Below are 19,236 nucleotides of genomic sequence, written 5' to 3' on the forward strand. Positions count from 1 at the left end.
TAAACTTCTCAAAATGTAACTTTAAAATAAGCAGCTTCAGCAATCAGTTTTTAATATTTTGCAGAAAGTCCTTCAGACACTCTTATACTGTGCCCATTAAACTGTTTCTTTGGGGGTAAGAAGGGGATATTTTTTCACCAACCAGTAAATAATCTAGAATCCCAAAAGCTTTCATTAAAACAGCGCAATAAAAGTTGGAATGTTCTTCCCTCCTAACAAAGTAAAAACCATCCAAATTTGATTCTAATAGCTTATTTAACAGCTATGTAGACCACTGCACATGGATCATCTGTCCTAATTTTAAAAGAAAACACCAGAAAAAGCCCAACTTTTTCTTTAAAAAATATATGCTTTTAACATCTGATAAGGTACATGTATTATTTTGTGTTTTTTCCAGAGTTCCCCTTCTTATACTTATCTAAGTTTCAGTCTCCCTGCCTGTTTTTAAGATTTCTTTATTTTTCCTTCAGTTAATAACAAATCATCAAAAATGTATAATTTCTCTCATTTTTGTAATGTGTACAACATTTATTTCACCCATTTCCTAAAATTTCTTTTCGTGCAAGGTCAGATGCCCTTATTGTTAGAGTTTTCTTTTTCAGCAGTGAAAAAGCGTTTTTCCCTAGTCAGTCCTCTGCTGGGAAATTAATATTCAGCATGAACAATGAACTCTTCCATGGCCTTTGAACCTAACGGTTGCTAGGAGGCCTGAAGAAACTCTGGGATAAAGCAGATATGATTGTGTGCAACAAAAAATGAATCAACAGTAAAATGTGTGACTTTCTAGATTCTTAGTTTGATCTCCATGGTCAGTGTTTCTGAAGTTTCATGTAAATTGCATCCATATGCACAATAATGTTATTAGGCACTTTTTGAAATGTTATTAGGCAAGCATTTTGAAAATGCTGATATTGGGCAATAATGCTGCCTTACTATAAATCAAACACGTTTTTACTCATGCATAATAAAAACCTGGTTAAAAAGGGTGCACCTCACCACTCCAGTAGGGAGTCTGCAATTCTGTTTTAATAATAAATTGGGCATAATCCAGAAGCTATATTTTCCCAAAGTTTCACTGATAGCACAGTATTTATCATGTCACCAATCAGCATTTTTGTATTGCTGTGAGACATACACATCATATTTTCCCCAAATCATTCATTTTAGAGGATTTTAGCCCTGCTTGCTTGTTTACCTACCTAATTTTCCTGAATGAAAGCAATCAAGATAGAACAACAAGCTTTCCTTCCTCTCCCACAAACAATGCATCATTTTAATTAAAAGAATCACAACAATACTAATGGTGATTAGGTTAAATGGCTGGACAAACAGAAGGCAGTAGGCTGAAAAGCCCATGTGTTTCCAAGCACTTTCTCTTTACAAGATTTTGGGTGACAAAGAATGTACTTGTATTCACAGTCACTGTAACTTTTATGCAAGAAGACTTCCTATAGATTTCCTGTGAGGAAGAAAGTTTCCTTTAAATAGCCAGAAGTGTTTAGACACAGTACCCATTCCTCCCAAAACTAATATTTGGAAAGGCAATGGACAGGGATCATTTTAAAATATGTATATGCAAGCTATCCACACAAAAAGGCCACAATTACATTTCCAGCTAAAAGCCTACACCTTCCATTTTTTAAAATGTCTTTCATTTCCATTTTCTCATTCCCAAAATAACTTTAGTAGGTTACTCAGACACGACGTGACATCTGCTTTTATCCCCCCATTGTTATGTCACATTAGAAATCGGTCTTTTCTGTATTCATGGGTATACAATAATACCAAAAAGGAAATTTTATAACATATGTATAATAGATGTAACCCTCCCATTCCCAACTGCACAGATACCTCATCTAAAATACAGGCAGCCACACATTTGATACTGAAAATGACTCAGAGTTGGATCAGACAGACCCCATCAAAAAATGCTTTTATAAATCCAGAGAGTCTCCAAGTTGCTCCAACATACTAAAATAAAATAAAATAAAATAAAATAAAATAAGTCACAGATTGAAATAAATGCTCCTTACAGCATCTTCTGTTTCTGTGTGGGTTTCCACTTTAAAAGGAAAGCTTGAAAGTATTGACAGTCAAAACTGACATGGTATCTCTCTCTCTCTCACTAAAATAATAGAAAAACCATAAAGACCAACAGTTTCGATACTGCAAATTCGGGCTGGATCAGATTTGGCTTTGTAGATACTTTCCTAAATATGCTGCACTGACAAGAAGAGAAATACCAACCATTCTAGTTCTCTTCAGCTGCTTACACATAAATTATACTTGTCATTTCTCCTAAATACATGGCTTCCCACTAAAGAAAAGACTGAAGCAACTATTGGGAAAATAACACAATGTCCCTATATAGTCAGATTTGTTAAGATGTACATTGTTTCCTTCAGATTTGGGCTGATGACAGAAATGGTCAGAAGACATTTTTAAAACACCAGAAACCAAACCTGGCTAAATAAACACGTTCATCGGGGACAGGGATAGTAAAGTAAGAATGTAACTGACAGCCACAAGATTTGGCTCAACCTTCCAGTACAGATGGGGGGAGGGGGGGGGAACAGGGGGACGGGACTGGAAACATTCTCAGCTATGCATAATAAATACCTTCATCTTCTCTCTCACTCTCTCTTTTTCCCTTTTAAAGGAATCTGCCTACTCCACCTAAATTGAGGCTTAGAGGGGAAACGTGCCTTCTTGATAAATTGGTACTGGACATCATAATAATGAAATGTTATATCTGATCATCACAGTAATCAAGCAGTAGAACAACAAAAGGTTTCCAGGATCCCTCCCCCCCAGTCATTCCCCCAAACAACGGCATTTTCTCAAGTATTCTACCCTGTGTGTATCAAACATCTGAATTACAAGACGGTTAAGATGCATTTTGGTTGAGATGCATTTCAAGAGGAACGTGCTTCCACTTAGAAACACGGAGGCTTTCTTATTTACAGAGAAAGGGATTTGGCGACTAACCCTTTCCTGATTTTTGCCTTTCGTGGTGCTGTTTTCCCATCGGGGCTGCGCTTGGCTCCCCTGCCTGGCGTGCGCACACTGGCGCAGCATCCATTCTTCCCATGCCAGCGCTGCCTAAGCCATGACCAGCCAAATGGGCACATGTGCGCCCCTCCAGATGTACATCTGCTCTCTGCGCCGCAAGGAGCCACGTTTTAGATTCCTTCCCACAAACAGGCTCCGGAAAGCTGAACAGGGGCAGCAGGAGCATTGCAGAATTACAGGTGACACCAGGGAGACCTGCCCATGGCATGGTTGAGATGCCTGGATTGAAACCGTGTGTCTGGCCCATACAGCCCAGGACGCAAAGGGCTGCTGTGCGAGGACCCCCACCCCATGCCACGCCATGCTGCGCGCCAAGGCAGAGCTGGCAATCCCTTCCTTGGCCTTTCTCTTCCCTTGACTTGGATTTTCAACACCATATTGAAAGGGCCTTGCTGGACTTCTGGCTGAGGTACAAAATGGTGGATGAAGGCTCCCCCCACCCCATTATCCATCGCAGCCCGAGCTCCCCCCTGCCCCCGAGCCGGGCGGCCGGCCGGCCCCGGCCACCAACCTGATGTCATGTAGCCGCGGGCCGCCTGCGAGAGGAAGGCGGGCGGGAAGTGTTTGTGCAGGCGATAGTCCTTCTCGCTGCGGGACCTCATGCGGTCCGAGGCCCGGTCCGAGAAGTCGGAGCTAGGCCAGGCTCGCCGCAAGGTCGTACTCCGGGTCTTCTTCATGGTGCGGCGCGGGCAGCCGGCAGCCGGCAGCCTGCGCCCGGCGGGGCGGGGCGGGGCGGCGGCCCGGGGCCCTCAGCGCGCGCTCCGCCTCATCGCGGCGCGGCGCGGGGGGGACCCGCCGGCATCTCGCCGCTGCCGCTGCCGCCAGCCGCGCCGCTCCCCCCGCTCCGCCCGTGCCGACTGTACGCGCGGCCCACAATGCATTACACGTCATTTGCAATCCGCCCGGCCAGATTATCGCTCCCGGCCCGGCGCGCGGCGAAGGCGCATTGTGCGCGGCGCGGCGCGGCGCGGCGCGGCGCAGGGGGGCGGGGCGGCGCCGGGCCCCAAACAATAGCGCGATGGAGCTGCTCGGGCCGCCGAGCACGGCGTGGCGCGGGGACGCGAGTGAAGCCCCGCGGGCTTCGGGCGCCCGGCCCGGGCCAAGCCGCGCCCCGTCCCTGCCCCGGGGCGGCTCCTGCAGGACAGAGCAGGGCACCCCGGTTCCGGGGGGCCGAAGGGTCGAGCAGGTGCTTTGTGACGTGCCCTGCAGCCCAGCTGCACCCCCAGGACACACCGGGACTCCCCCCAATGTGAAGCGCGAGAGACCCTGTTAAACCTCCCAGATTGCTGCTCTGGGCACACCTGAACCGGGAGGATGCTCAGGCTGCTTAACTTAGAAGGGGGTGAAGCATGCTGCAAGCTCTTGCCCCTCTGACAGCCATAGCGGGTACAGGAGGGTGCACGTGCCCCCCTGGCAGCTGACACCCACGCTGATGGCAGGGCTGGTGCCCCCCCAGATTCAGGAGGTCGTTGGCAGCTTCTGTGGGTGTCCCCCCAGATTCAGGAGGCACCAGTCACTGATGTGGACAGCCCTGCCGTAGACCATGTGGCCCGTGGGCTCTGGGGTCCCCCATAGGTTAACCCAGGGGTAGGCAACCTCCAGCAAACGTGCCAGACTGAGTGTGGCACACAATGGCATTGTGCTCGGCATGCATGCCTCAGGGCGAACAGCAGGGAAGTAGCTGGGGCTGCGCTGCCACAGCTCCCCCGCCACCTGCCAACATCTGACAGTTGAGGTTGCAGGTGTTTTTGGAGCTCTGCCCAAAACTGCTGCCAACCCTTGATTAACCTAAAGCCCTAGGATCCCTGTTGTGGGGTTGCTCCTCCCATCGCTCTCTTGTTGCTGCTACTGCTCCTGGAGTTTCCAAGCTCTCATCCCTCCTCCCGCTTGCTGCCTGCCTTGCCCCTGAGTGTGGGCAAGGCAGCAGGGCCCAAGGGGACTGAGGGATCCTGCAGCAGAGAGAGTCAGGGGACTAGAGGTGCTGGCACAGCAAAGCAGGAGGGCCCACCCCATGGCACCACGGATGTTTCAAGCTTGCATAATGCACAGCCTTTGGCCCCCAGCCACTCAGGAGTTCGACAGTCTCCCATGGTCTTTAAGGTGCCACCTTGTCCTGCTTTCTCCTTATTTGAGACTAGCACAACTAACTGCTCCTCTCTACTATTAAAAGTTCACTACAAATGAAGGATTTTAAAAAGTCAACTCAAATTTAAAGTAATAAGTTATTATTCGTGTGCTTATTAATGCAGCTATACTTAGTGTTCATGTTTACTAGAAATTAATCCTTTCTTGCTACAGTTTGTTTCACATTTTAAACGGGAGAAACCTGAAGAGTGAATCTGGACAAGCAACTGCACTAGTATCCAAACGCTGATAGAGTGCAGGCTGAAAGAACAGACAGAACTTCAAGAGCCAGTAAATCCTGAGATATATGGTAATACCCTCAAGTAACTCTGCCTCAGTTTCTTTTGCTGTGCAGTGGGGATAATAATATAACAGGATTTTATTTGTAATGCCCAGTCCTTCACACCAGTAGACACTGGTAGACATTCCATGACTAAAACCCCATAGATGGCTTTGAAAGTGAAGTATTTAGGGATTCTCTCTCATTACCACATCTCCCAGCAACTGATTGTAAAAAAATTAAAGAACCAAGTGCTGTTTATTGTTCTGTACTGCTACAAAGATGCAAATTTCCTTTGATACCTCTCTTTTGCGAATCAAAGACATCATGAAAGTCAAGGTCAACAAATATATGGCCCAGAGCTCCATTTAAAATAAAAGAGGGAGACAGTTTGTGGTACACAATTTACTAAACCAGTACTGCCCAACATTTCACAGAATCATAGAAAATTAGGGTTAGAAAGGGCCTCAGGAGGCATAGGCAATGCTTAGGGGGGGCACATGCCCTCCTCCCCCCCGAAATTAGCCCGTGCCAGCCCCAAGATTGTGGGGGCACTGAGAGAAATGCTGGTGGCATTTCTGGGTTTGCCAGATTGGCCACTGGGGGACCCCCCCACAAGTCGGCAATCAGCCGCTGATGCCCTCCCAGGATCAGGAGGCACCAGTCACCCATGTCAGGAGGCCATCTAGTACAATCCCCTACTCAAAGCAGGACCATCCCCAACTATATTATTATTTCATCCCGGTGGGCCAGATGGATGGTGCAGGGCCTGTCTACAGCCCAGACCCATGCACCAGCCCAGCTTTATGCACCTGCATGCAGCCACACATGCTGGCATGATCTTATTCATAGATTCATAGATGTTAGGGTCGGAAGAGACCTCAATAGATCATCGAGTCCGACCCCCTGCATAAGCAGGAAAGAGTGCTGGGTCTAGATGACCCCAGCTAGATGCTCATCTAACCTCCTCTTGAAGACCCCCAGGGTAGGGGAGAGCACCACCTCCTTTGGGAGCCCGTTCCAGACCCTGGCCACTCGAACTGTGAAGAAGTTCTTCCTAATGTCCAATCTAAATCTGCTCTCTGCTAGCTTGTGGCCATTATTTCTTGTAACCCCCGGGGGTGCCTTGCTGAATAAATACTCACCAATTCCCTTCTGTGCCCCCGTGATGAACTTATAGGCAGCCACAAGGTCGCCTCTCAACCTTCTCTTGCGGAGGCTGAAAAGATCCAGTTTCTCTAGTCTCTCCTCGTAGGGCTTGGTCTGCAGGCCCTTAACCATACGAGTGGCCCTTCTCTGGACTCTCTCCAGGTTATCCTCATCCCTCTTGAATTGCGGCACCCAGAATTGCACGCAGTACTCCAACTGCGGTCTGACCAGCGCCCGATAGAGGGGAAGTATCACCTCCTTGGTTCTGTTTGTCATGCATCTGCTGATGCACGATAAAGTGCCATTGGCTTTTCTGATGGCTTCGTCACACTGCCGGCTCATGTTCATCTTGGAGTCCACTAGGACTCCAAGATCCCTTTCCACTTCCGTGCTACCCAGCAGGTCATTCCCTAGGCTGTAGGTGTGCTGGACATTCTTCCTCCCTAGGTGCAGCACTTTGCATTTCTCCTTGTTGAACTGCATTCTCTTGTTTTCTGCCCACTTGTCCAACTTGTCCAGGTCTGCTTGCAGCTGTTCCCTGCCCTCCGGCATGTCCACATCTCCCCATAGCTTTGTGTCATCTGCAAACTTGGACAGAGTACATTTCACTCCCTCGTCCAAGTCACTGATGAAGACATTAAAGAGTATCGGTCCAAGGACCGAGCCCTGCGGGACCCCACTGCCCACACCCTTCCAGGTCGATAATCTGGTGCACATAGCCACATTATCCAACCTGGGGAGCTCCCCACAGACCTCAAAATCTGGCAGCAGGGGAGTAGCAATGAATGCTGCCCCAGCTTTGCTGCTGCCGAATTCTCAGGCCTGTGGGAAGCCCGGCAGGCTGGATGACAAAGCTGTGCAAGCTGAAAGTGGTTTATGGCCTTGGTCTGTTCAGTCTTTTCTTTCTAAAACTAAAAGCCACAATGAGGTTTCTCTACAAAAATCTTAAACTTTATCAAGTTTAAGACAGTTTAGACTAAAGCTAGTTTACATAGGCCAAGCATGACCTAAAAACTCACTCACTTTTCCTGATGTAAAACTAGTCAAGTTATAGCCAGAAGCCTAGGCTATAATCCTCCCCGCCCTAAATGTTACTCTGCAGCTTCATTAGGAAAAAAGTGCTTTTGTATAGGTCAGAATTATGTACAAAGATAAACTCAGCCTTTTTCATAAACTAGACAGACTTAGATCCAAATCTGTTTCATTCAGACATGAAAAAAAGAAATGGGGGGGGGGGGAGAAAATGAGGTCAAGAAATAAAGATGGAAAAAAGGAGAAAATACAGGTGAACAAATGGAGCCGCAGAAGTGATGATTCTGACACTGACTTCCCACTTAATTATTGCTTAACCAAAAACTGTTTGAATCAAATTTTAGAGCTAGTTGAACAAACAATGAATTAACTCTCACAAAAATTGAGAATACAAGGAATAGCTAGTTTAAATTTAAAAAAAATACAACAATGGGCAGAAAGTATGTGCTCCAATTCTTCTGCAACACTCTAGAAAAATATATTGACAGTCGCTCTTATTTTATTGTTTACAGAAAGCTTTCAGGTAGTCTTAACTAACATAATCTGACAATGTAGTTAATTGATTAGTGAATTATACAATAGTTGCAGGATATCTTCATGATAATATAAGATCACTACTTCTCAGAAGGAGGATATATTTTCAGCAGTATTACTTTGGGGTGAGATGATGACAAAGGCTGCAATTTTTTCCACAGAGTTATGAGCAAAAGAGTATTTCCCAGGAAATATTTCAGAGTCATATTTCTTTTAAAAGCAAAAAAAGAAGAAGAAGAAGAAGAAAATAAACGGTTAGCAATCCCCATCTACCAGACTCCTCTTCCTCCTCCCAAAAGTTTTAAATGGTTATTTAAAGCAGGGTTGAGGAGCCATCCCTCTGCTGCAATACACTATTAACATGGCCAATTAACGGCCTTCTCCCACCTTGTATTCAGTACCTCACAGAATCTCTCTAAGCACATATTGAAAAAGGTTTTTTCACATGATATCTGAAAGAGTTCCTCCATTTGAAGAGAAGAATTCAGAGCAAATTTCATTCTGCTTTTGTACTATTTGAAGCTAAGGACTGTTACTAAAGTTAATCAAATACATAATAGAACACCAGATTTAAGTTTTGGATATTTTATTTGGAAAAACAGCTAGAATTATGTGAATAACTGATACCTTAAATTCAGTGCTCAAACTGAAAAAATAGCTTACAAATTTGTTTCACGTTGACCTGAAATGAAAATCTGGGATTATTTTGGCTTGTGGGGGGGAGGGGAATTATTAATGAATCCAAATTAAACATTTTGTTTTCAAGTATTTAAACTAGAATTTTTAATGAAAGCCCAGAAAACAAAGAGCTCCATTCACAAGGAGACTTAGCTGAGAAAAAGGAGCTTGGAGGTGAGAGTCATCCTCTAGTAGCCTAGTCACTAGGGCACTCACCATGGAGGCAGATAACCCAAATTCAAAAACTCTTTCCCCTGGATTCAGAGGAGAAACTCAGCCCTCCCCACTCAGCTGCATATAGGCTACGCATGCTAGAGGGAGCAAAGAGGCCTTTTCTTTTGTGAATGGTGCCTTACATACAATGGGAATGAGATGTTACTGACTATAGTAGATATAGAGAAGTGGTCCATTTCCTAAGCACAAATCTAGACTCTTTAATTATGCTTTTTTTCTTTTTAAAGGAAAAATTTGACTCAAAGTTTCAGGTACAGTTTTTGTTTTTATTGGCCAGTGGTGAAGGCTGTATATTAGCTCAGGGTCATTAAAGGGAGCAGGAACACAAACATACAGATCTCAAAAAATATAGAGAGTTGAATCAAAGATAAGATACAGCCCTAGTATCCATTTCCCCCTACAGTCTATATATGTAATGACAAGAAGATGACTACATACCAAAAGCCAGTTAGCTGGTTTAACATTATATACTTCAACAGAATAGTTTAGATACCTTTGTTATATTATAAGAAGTATTTGCATTGAAGTGTTGAATCAAAACTATTTTAAAGCTAAGTTCTGCAAAGGGAGAGCTGAACATGTTTGACTTTGTTGGGAGTTGAAGCAACTAAGGAACTCAAAATCTTCATGTGAAAGCAGAGGAAATCCTTGAGAGTTAGCTATGTTAGTTTTCTTTTTCCTTTCATTAAAAAAGATGACCAAACTAAAATTACCAAGAGTTTCTACTGCATTTGATCTTTATAAACATTAATCATCCTTGAGTAAGTATTACTATCTCTATTTTACAGAAGGGGACAGTGTGAGAGAATGAAAAGTTACCAGCTTAACAAAATCAGTGTGAAAGCTGGGGTTAGAATTCAGAAGTCCTGATATCCAGTTCAAAGATCATGCCTTTCCTTGATTTAAAGACCTTGTAACTGCTATCATAAAAAGGAGGTGTTTCAAATGTCAGGCAGATGAAGATTCTGAAGCCATAACCCTTTATTATTTTTCTTAAGATGACAAACAAGCTTGCAAATAAGCAACGGACACATCTCTAAATAGCAGGGCAGGTTGGTGCTGCCATTTATACATGTAAAAAGTTCATAGGTGAATTGAACTCAAATTATTAATGACAAGAGAGTATAAATTGAAGAGGGTCCATCCTAAAGCTAAAACCAAAATGGGATATAATTGAACTGGTATGAAGGAAAATTACCCTCACGTTAGGGAAAACTGAACTTCAGTCTTAAAGCGTTTCTAAGTCCGTGTGGTCAAGGTGGTATTTCTCCCTTGCTACCCTACTTATTGCACGTATTCAACCAGCAGTCTTTCAAGGAGGAAATTAAAATGGCTTTCCTTTATTACCACTGGCTGACTTGCTGCTTGACAAGCCTCCAACACAATCACAGGAATCAACTTTGGTGGTATGCTCACAAAAAATGCTGAAACTTCAGTCTCTATATTGCTGGCATATAATGAGGTTCCTTTCAGAGCCCCAGGCTGCAGAAACAGGCGAGAGAGAAAACGTGTGTGCTCATGTTGCAGAGGAGTAAGAAAGTCTCCATCCAAATTAGAACTGTAGACACTACCAGCCAGCAAAGAGGAAAAAGGAGTAAGAAAGTCTCCATCCAAATTAGAACTGTAGACACTACCAGCCAGCAAAGAGGAAAAAGTTGACCAGAGGGCCTAAAAAGAAAAATGTCTTCAATTCCAGGATCAGTACTACCCCTGTCGTTTTTATAAAAGTAGGGGTTTCCAGCCAAGCTGTGAACTGGAGCTATCCTAGAGATACCATGCAACTACAGGGGAAGAACCACACCTATTACTGGTGATGCCTCAATTTTGGACTGTGGTGAAAGAGGAAGAGAAGCTAGTGTTAGGATCGCAGAGCTCTTGGACAACGAGCCTGGGCTATAGACTTCCCCTAGCTGGGACCAGTGAAACATTAGCCAGGTAAGATGATTTCATGCCTGTGCCTGGGGTAACTGTAAGATTGATTGCCCTGTGAAACTGTCTACTGAGACAAAAAACACAGGTATTCAGGACTGCACCTGGCAGCAGGCACTCTAGCTGGCAACTTTCAGGCCTGTGGCAGCTGTTCCACATCCATCTACATATCCTGCCCAGTCTGACTTCAGTCCTGTTCCTGTTTGCTATCACCTTTGCTATCCTGTTTGCTGCAGCCTTACTCCCTGGCCTTCTGTCTTGGCTGCTGACCCTCAGCATCATGGTTCTGCTCCTTGGCTCCTGATCTCCAGTTCATATCTTGGTTGCAGACCTTGGCCCCTAACCATTGAGCAGAAGCACTCACACCAGTGGCCCTGCAGGTTGGCTCCATAGAATACAGACTCTCCAGTCAGCACAAAGACTGTGGGATATTTCCTGGGCTGTGTTCCTCAGTCACCTTTTTAGGCCATTACTTTTCCCAGATCACAGCAATAAAACAAGCTCCAGCAGGGAGCTTTTCCTCAAGCAGCTGAGAAAGGACTAAGAAAAAGATGAGAGTGATAAATGTAAGATAAAATGAAGAAACATGAGAAAAATCCATATAGGCAACTGAAAAGCAGAAAAAAGAAATAGGAAGGTAGAGGGCATATTTTAGAGGCAGAAGTAGTGAAAAAATAAAATTAAAAACTGGGGAGAAAAAATTAACAGAACAACATTACAGGTGTCTGCAGTGTTACAATCCTACTAGATATCCAGTTATACTACATACAGCAGGGGTGGGCAAAATACAGCCCATGGGCTGGACCTGGCCCACCAAAAGATTTTGTCTGGCCCACAGGGGGTCTCTCAGCTCCACCCGGCCCAGGTGTTGGGGGCAACCCAGGCTGTGCTGCATACAACCAGTTCCCACTGTCCCCGGGCATACAGCAGGGCTAGGGCAGCACAGCAATTTGATTTGCTTCCCAGCAATGGCGACTCCTTCCACCACCATACCCGCCCGTCCACTCTGCACCCATTGCTGAGGGCAGGACCCATGCTAGCTGGGTGCGTGGTCAGACAGATGGGAGGGGACCACAGGAAGGCAGGGAGCAGTGTCTGGGAGCAGGATGGGCAGGTGGGGCCAGGATCACAGGGCAGGATCATGGGGATGGTGACAGTACAGGGCTGGAGCAGAGTTGGGATCAACTGCCCACATGTCCCTGCCATGAGCACTGGTTCTGCGGGCAGAGGCATGCAGTGAGTGGGTCATGGCTTTGCCCTGAGCCTTGGCCCCATGCTGTCACCATCCTGCAATCCTGGCCCTGGTCCCGCTTGCCCATCCCTCTCCTAGATGCTGCTTCCTGCCCACTTACAGCCCCATCCCATCTGCCTGGCCATACACACTACCTACATTTGGTCTTGGTCTATCTCCATGGAGACCCCAGAATCATGGGGCAGTGACAGCACAGGGCTGGAGCCTAGGGCACAGCCACAATCTGCCCTGCCCTCGGAACTGGTGCCCATTGTGGGGACATGTGGGGAGCAGATTGTGGCTCTGTCCAGGACCCTGGCCATATGCTTTCATGGCCCTGCAATCCCATCCCTGCCCCTGCCCCTGCCCGCCCACACACCCATCCTGCTTCTGGATGCCTCTCCACACCTGCCCATCCCAGCCACTTATGGAGTTTTGGTAAGCTCTTGTGGGAAGGGTGAGGAGGGCAGGGGCAGGAGGAGTGCTGACCTGGCCCACAGCAGCTCACCAGAGCTAAGTACCAACAGTCATCAAGGCTGAATTGATTCAGTCTTTGTTGGTTAGTCTAAGCTATGCAGATTGAACTGATAAGCAAGTGAACAGAATTCACTTTTGATTCCGGAAATGCAGTCACATGCCTGCAGTGGCCCAGGCCAGAAGCTGGGGGGTGCCACAGTATGCCTCCCTACTCCACTGGAGCAGACAGCTTGGGCCAAAGCTAGCTCATCAACCCTGCGAGGGAGAAGGGGGGGTGCAGGAGAGGTGCAAAGCATCCTGGGATGCTAGGGTACTGTGAGTTAAACTGAATCTGGAGGGGATCTGGGACAGAAGTTCAATAAACCGATTTAACCTAAATCAGTTAAGTCTGATACTACATCCATTCAGGTTTATCTTAAACCAGTTTCAGCCATTTTGAAAGCAGTTTATATGCACTGAACTTCTATTGCATTAAAGATTTGAACTGTTTTCCAATCACTTATCCCAGTATATGTGTAATTTCTATCCCTAGCCCAAAACTCCCTAAGTGGCCCTCGAGCCCAAATAATTGTCCATACCTGACATACAGCCTTCCCACAAAAGTTAGGTAAACAAAGATTTGAATGGTTAATGTCAATAAATCCATGCAGAATAAGGACTAATAAAAAAAGTGGGAAAATCCCACACAAACCAGCCACCATCACCACACACACACACGCACACACACACACAAAGACACATGCAAACGCAGAGTTGCATTTTTAAATGTACAAATAATGTCATATAAAGTTAGAACTGTACACAACTAAGATCCCCTTCTAAAAAGACAGCTTTATGAAATCCTTTATTGCTTAGTTTGTTAACAGACTGCAATTGTCTAATATTTTAGGAAGCAATTTTGTGTTTCTCTTTCACTACTTCACTCAGATATACATTGTAACATATCTTCTTCCAGAACACAAAGACTTCAGTCACTAATGCTATTCATTTGTCACTTTCCACTAGTACTCATCGTCATTCAAATACGCAAGAGAAACCAAGCATTTGACTGCCCAAGCTTGTAACCCCAGGTTACAAAAAGGGAAGCTTCTGGTGATGGATTTATCAGCTACAAGAGAGTTAGACATTTGCTCAAAATATCCCCTCTTGTTGGACAAAGCATTTGAAAAATACATTTAAAAAAAAGAAAATCATTCAGAGGTTGAAGGTGTTAGAGAGAAAGGAGGGGAAAACACTTTTAAAGGTAAGAGGGGAACATATTTCAAGCTTATCACAAGACAAGTTTACAGCCTACCTCCAGAATAATATCAGGTTATATTATGCTATGGGAGTAATCCTAGCTTAATTACTGCACCATTTAAACTAGTTTCAGATCATATTTCTCTCCCTGTTATGTTTTGGAAAAGTGTGATGACAGGAATGCAGTGCTGCTGCACACATGCTGTATTTCATCAATTAATTTTTCTATGTGTTAGCTTATACAGTGCAGTATTTATTTTAACTTGCACAGCTTTTAGGTAAATTCTGCCTCCCTTAAAGCCTCTTTAAAGGAAGAAAGGCCCTCCTGTATGCATTTTGATTGCCATCATGGCTCCCCCGTACAGAAAACAATTGATAAGGGAGTTTTTATTTGGGCACCCCAAACTACTCAAAATGAAACTCTGTACCAATGGGAACTATTTTACAGGTTATAGTTTCCTTTGATACATACTCCTAGCTCCCATTACCACTGAGCTGATGGGGGAAAAGTTAGAGATAGAATTATATGCTAATCAGGTAAACTGAACACGAAAAAAACCTGAAAGCTGCACAGACCTTTAAACAGCTAAGCATTTAATTACACCTCCCATATATAATAAAAATAAAAAACCTGGCAGTTTTGATTCCGCCTTTGATAACTGTTCAATTCATTCACAGTCTGCTCACACAAAGGAAACAGTAGTTAAAGATGTGCCAAAAATGCTAACCCTCAAGCTTCTTGTTTTCCACTGGTGTCAAATATCTTTAGTACATGGATATTTCAGTAACAAATTGATATACAGGGGCCAGCTGTGCTACAAGTTAGACAGATAAACCATGTCCAGACAAGCATGGCCATACGGTATGTGGCACCGCAGACATGTCTGCAGCGCAACCGCCACAACATACCGCATGCTCAGTTATTCTCCGCACTGCAAGGGAGCAGCATGGAGGGTTTTTTTAAAAACCCGCAGAAAAAAAAAAGTGGAGTAGCGTACACAGTGGCAGTATGTGCTGCCCTAAGCCAGAGCTTGGCCGGTCAGAGCCAAACTCCACTGCCGGCCAGGCTCTGCACAGCAGGATCACTGGTGTTGCAGCCTCAGGAGGCCCCCAGAACCCCAGATAAGGCTGCTGGGGGCAGCCCAATGCCCAACCTGGGGTAGCTTGGCATGCGCCAGAGCACACAAGGCACAGGCATTCCCTGGGGACAACCAGCAGTAGCACAAGGTGCGCTGCCACTAGCTGTCTCTGGGGAACCAAACATCCACTCATGTCTGGACATGGCCATACAGTCCAACCTTCTGATATAAGAGGCTAAAAAACAAAAACAAACATCTAATATATGCCAGTTAGTGGGAAAAGCCATTACTTGTAATCTCTGTTTCTCCAAGACTATAACACACATCTCTGCCTTTTCCCATTCCTCCATGAAGAAATGCATCAGTACCATCTTTTGTTCTGTCTGTACCAAAGTGAAACAGTGACATATTCCCTAGCCTTTTATTAGGGTTCCTTGGTTCTACAGTAATAGACTACAAAAAGATTTAGTGCTTGCACATCTTTTTAAACAAGAACATATTTTGAAATAAAATAGAAGCACTTAGTTATGCTGTTTTATGTGAGCAATAACTGTATGTGAGCAACTGCCATATTTTACAGCAGTAACCATTCATTGGTACACTTAGTTTTATATTTCTAACTCCAGTAGACTGAAGAAATTAGCACTGATTGCACACATATAATTCTGAACAAAACACCAGACACTTCTGAAAATGAGCCACTAAATATGCTCAATGGACATTTTAAAATTCAACCAGCACAGCATGGCAGCTAAATCCTGACAGCTGCTAGCACCCCATGGAGCATTTGTTAAATCACCAAGTCATAAACTCATCCTTTCCTCCCATACTTCTTGATTATATATACACATAACATAGGGAACATGTCTGGATGTATTGTATGTGTCATGTAGGCTATCTTACAAATCTTTAAGAGAATGGGAAAGCCTGAATGCATAAAATGTAGTCTACCCATCCTTTTGAAGCATACTCTATTCAAGAATATTCTATGTGTACTTGAGGAACTACTTATAATCAAAATAGTGCAAAAATACTTCTGTGTAACACTTGGCTCCCACATAAGAAGTTTGGAAAAAGGAAACAGTGCAAGTGAGCAGACACTATATCACACAAAAAAGGCTGCACCTTCTTATCACATCACAGTGGGTATGCTAGTTTCTGAATATTTTGTTACAGTCTCAGAGATTTGTACACTTATTTCCCCATCACAATACAGAAACTTCCAAAAAGTATTACAATGGAAAGGAATTATGAGTAAACAGCAGAAAGGTTCCTCACCACAGACCTGATCTAGCACCCTTTGGAAAAAAAAACATAGTAGATTTGATATAAATGGTCTTTGGATCAAGAATCAATGCCCAACTGGAATTTATGAGGAAGGAAGAGAAGGATATGGGCTGGTCATCATACAAATTCTATTACTGTCCCTAGTGTTTCAGTTTTACTTTTGAAGCTCTTACATTACTACCCACACATCCAGAGTCTATTCCCTGTGGCAACTGCCCAGTTGGGATTATGGGTTGTGATAGTACAATTCTTGCTTTCACATCTAAGCACATTTTTCTGAGCACTTCTCCTCATTGCCTATGTTCTGCATTCAAGCAGAGGAACAAGGAAGGGATTTTACCAAAGCTTAGATGGGTTTCCTGCAAGGGTTCTATGTTCAGTGTTCATCATCTTGAGACTATTCATGCAATAAAAAAGTAAACTCTTTTAACTTTACTAACTGGTAGCCTGCATCATAATGCACTTTGTAAAAGGTAGCAGAAATGGAGGGGATCTGGAATATATATAACATATAGCTTTGTATATTACTTGTATAGTGTCTTCTGAATGTAAAAGAGAATTATTATTCAGTATACCAGTTATCTTCTAGCACTTCTGAAGATTGCTGTGGGATCTTTAAGTCCTCCTTGGAAGGGCCCCACATAGACTGCCTCATCTGAAGCATGATACTTCCAACAGAGCAGCACTGAAGTATCACACTGGATATGTGAACAAACTCGAGTGTGAATATTTCAACCTACAACTTTCTGACCTGAGTCAAGAATGTGAACAACTGAAGCATGCCAGCACTACAATATGACAGTCTGTTATTATGTTGTTGTATCACTGCAATATCTAAAGGTGAAGCTGTGAAACTAAAATACCTTCAAGACAGAAAATTAAAAGGCATTCTTGTTCTGAAAAATAAAATCTTCACTGTATCAAGGTAAAAGATTTGCTTCATCAATTGTGTACCGAAGTATGTGAACAGGAATGGAAAAGGATACAATTTCTTTTAAAAATATTGTTGATATTACAGTGTATTGGTATGAAATGCAAAAAACTGCCTGTACTTAATATTCCAAGAACTCTAAAGTTTATTTACATGAACACCACATATTATGAGATTAAAAAAAAAAAAAAAAAAAAGGAATACCCACATTTCTTAATATTAAAAAAAATCTTACTCAAAATTGAGATTTTTGATTATGAAAAACAGAGGAGCCAGGGCTTCTAAAAGTTTTATTAAAAACTGATCACTTTTGAGCTGATATCAATACCTTTGCAATCAGCTGGGATAAATCCAGTGAGTCATGCTGCTCATTTTAGGAACTCTAGAAGAAATATCAAGCTCAGCTATGTAAATTTTAAAAGCTTTGTAAAAGAGTTCCATAAGTATTGCAGGCTTCTTTCAAATTATTTCCTTGATGGCCAGATGACACCTATGTTCCTGCCTTCCTTCTTCCCCATTTGTAAGTCAGCTTGGGAAACAGGCCTCAAAAACCTATGGATTTTAGTCATGTTAGGCCACAGGACTAATGCAAAAGCCTTCCATTTTCAGAAATAGAGTCCACTGCTGTGCCAATTCATGGAGCCAAGAGAAAAACTCAGGCAAACTGTAAGAGGAAAAGAAAAAGTTAATGAAGATTTTCAAGTCTCTCTTCTTCAAAACTATCAGTCAGGAAAGGAGCTGTGAGCTTGTGTTTTTTATGTCCAGTTCCTCTGATCACTTTAGCAGCACTAAAAAGAAGAAAAAAAAAGTATGGATTTCTACTCACTGAATAGTAATCACCGAAATAACAAACTAAAGAAAAAAAAGTATTTCTAAAGGCCAATGCTATTGTTTAACTGCCAATGAAACCCCCCCTGCTAAAACCCCTTAAATATATCCCCCTGTGTTCCTAATCTGAACACAAAAGGTTGGGATTAAAAAAAAATACTGAGATTAAAACTGCCTGCAGTTTTCAGCTGCAGGGCCAATGATGGCAAGAGTTTAAATCCTCGGCTACTTGCTTCGTAAAGGCACAGCCTGCAGACGGTCCTGCAAAGTTCTTTGAAATGTTAAATACTAAATTGAAAGAGGGAAGAAAATAAATATTCTTTATAAAAGAAACTGATCTAACATACTGCTTTTCTAAAATTCATTCAACTCTTTGCTTTCAACAACCAGCGTACAGTATATTCTCAATTTGTTATTGTCTGCAGCTTGAACTTCTCTTGAAATTAAATTCAGGAACAAAATGCCTGAATTATTGCTGGAAACAGCTGCCAAAATATGTATGTTTTACTTCTCAATGCTAGCCTCAAAATAGTTCTCCTATTTCTCTGATGAAAAGACATATTCTTTATCTAATAAACAATATTCTGATATTATCTGATAAATGTATTTTTTATCTGATAAACAATCTTATTCTTATCATCTAAATCAGATCTTTTCATATAATACATATATATATCTACATATATATAGATATACACACAGAGAATACAACAGAATTTTTATTTTATATGCATACACACACAAATTCTGTGTGCGCATACACACACACACACACACACACACACACACACACTCTTCTTCAGAAACAGGACAGGCAATGTTTTGAATTTCTGATGCATTGTAAGGATGAAGTTACACATTACACTTAGACTGGACTAAGGACACTTAAAACACAAGTGACAAGGTTAAAGCTCGTTAACTCATGGTAAGTGCCCTCTGAGTGTCTCAAAGTTAACCCTCACCTGAAGTGGTGTATCTCTGGACCATGCTACCTAGCTTGTATTAGGGTAACTTCATTCAGCTTCACAGAGATAAAATGAGCATTCTGCAGTCCTCCAGCACCCCTAAGCGCACTACTCCCAGACCTCCCTCCTTCCCCACCCAGAGCAGGGATAGAGTTCAGGTGACCTAG

General features: G+C 43.4%; 1 protein-coding gene across 4 annotated transcripts in view; it reads right to left on the reverse strand.

Moving 5' to 3' along the window:
* STOX2 (storkhead box 2) overlaps window positions 1-19,236 on the reverse strand; it is a 249,839-nt gene that overhangs the window by 95,852 nt on the left and 134,751 nt on the right. For 2 of the 4 annotated variants that reach the window (XM_019481345.2, XM_019481343.2), the window contains exon 1: window positions 3,584-3,672. The exons of 1 other annotated variant lie outside the window; for it this stretch is intronic. Coding sequence is in view for 1 of the 3 variants with exons in the window: in XM_006272973.4 (XP_006273035.1) it covers window positions 3,584-3,749 (166 nt within the window). In the remaining 2 variants the exon portion in view is untranslated. Of the gene's footprint in view, window positions 1-3,583; window positions 4,061-19,236 lie in introns of those variants that run through there. One more of the 4 variants, XM_006272973.4, reaches the window with a different exon arrangement.

Source organism: Alligator mississippiensis, chromosome 2 (assembly GCF_030867095.1).
Source record: "Alligator mississippiensis isolate rAllMis1 chromosome 2, rAllMis1, whole genome shotgun sequence".
NCBI lineage: Eukaryota > Metazoa > Chordata > Crocodylia > Alligatoridae > Alligator > Alligator mississippiensis.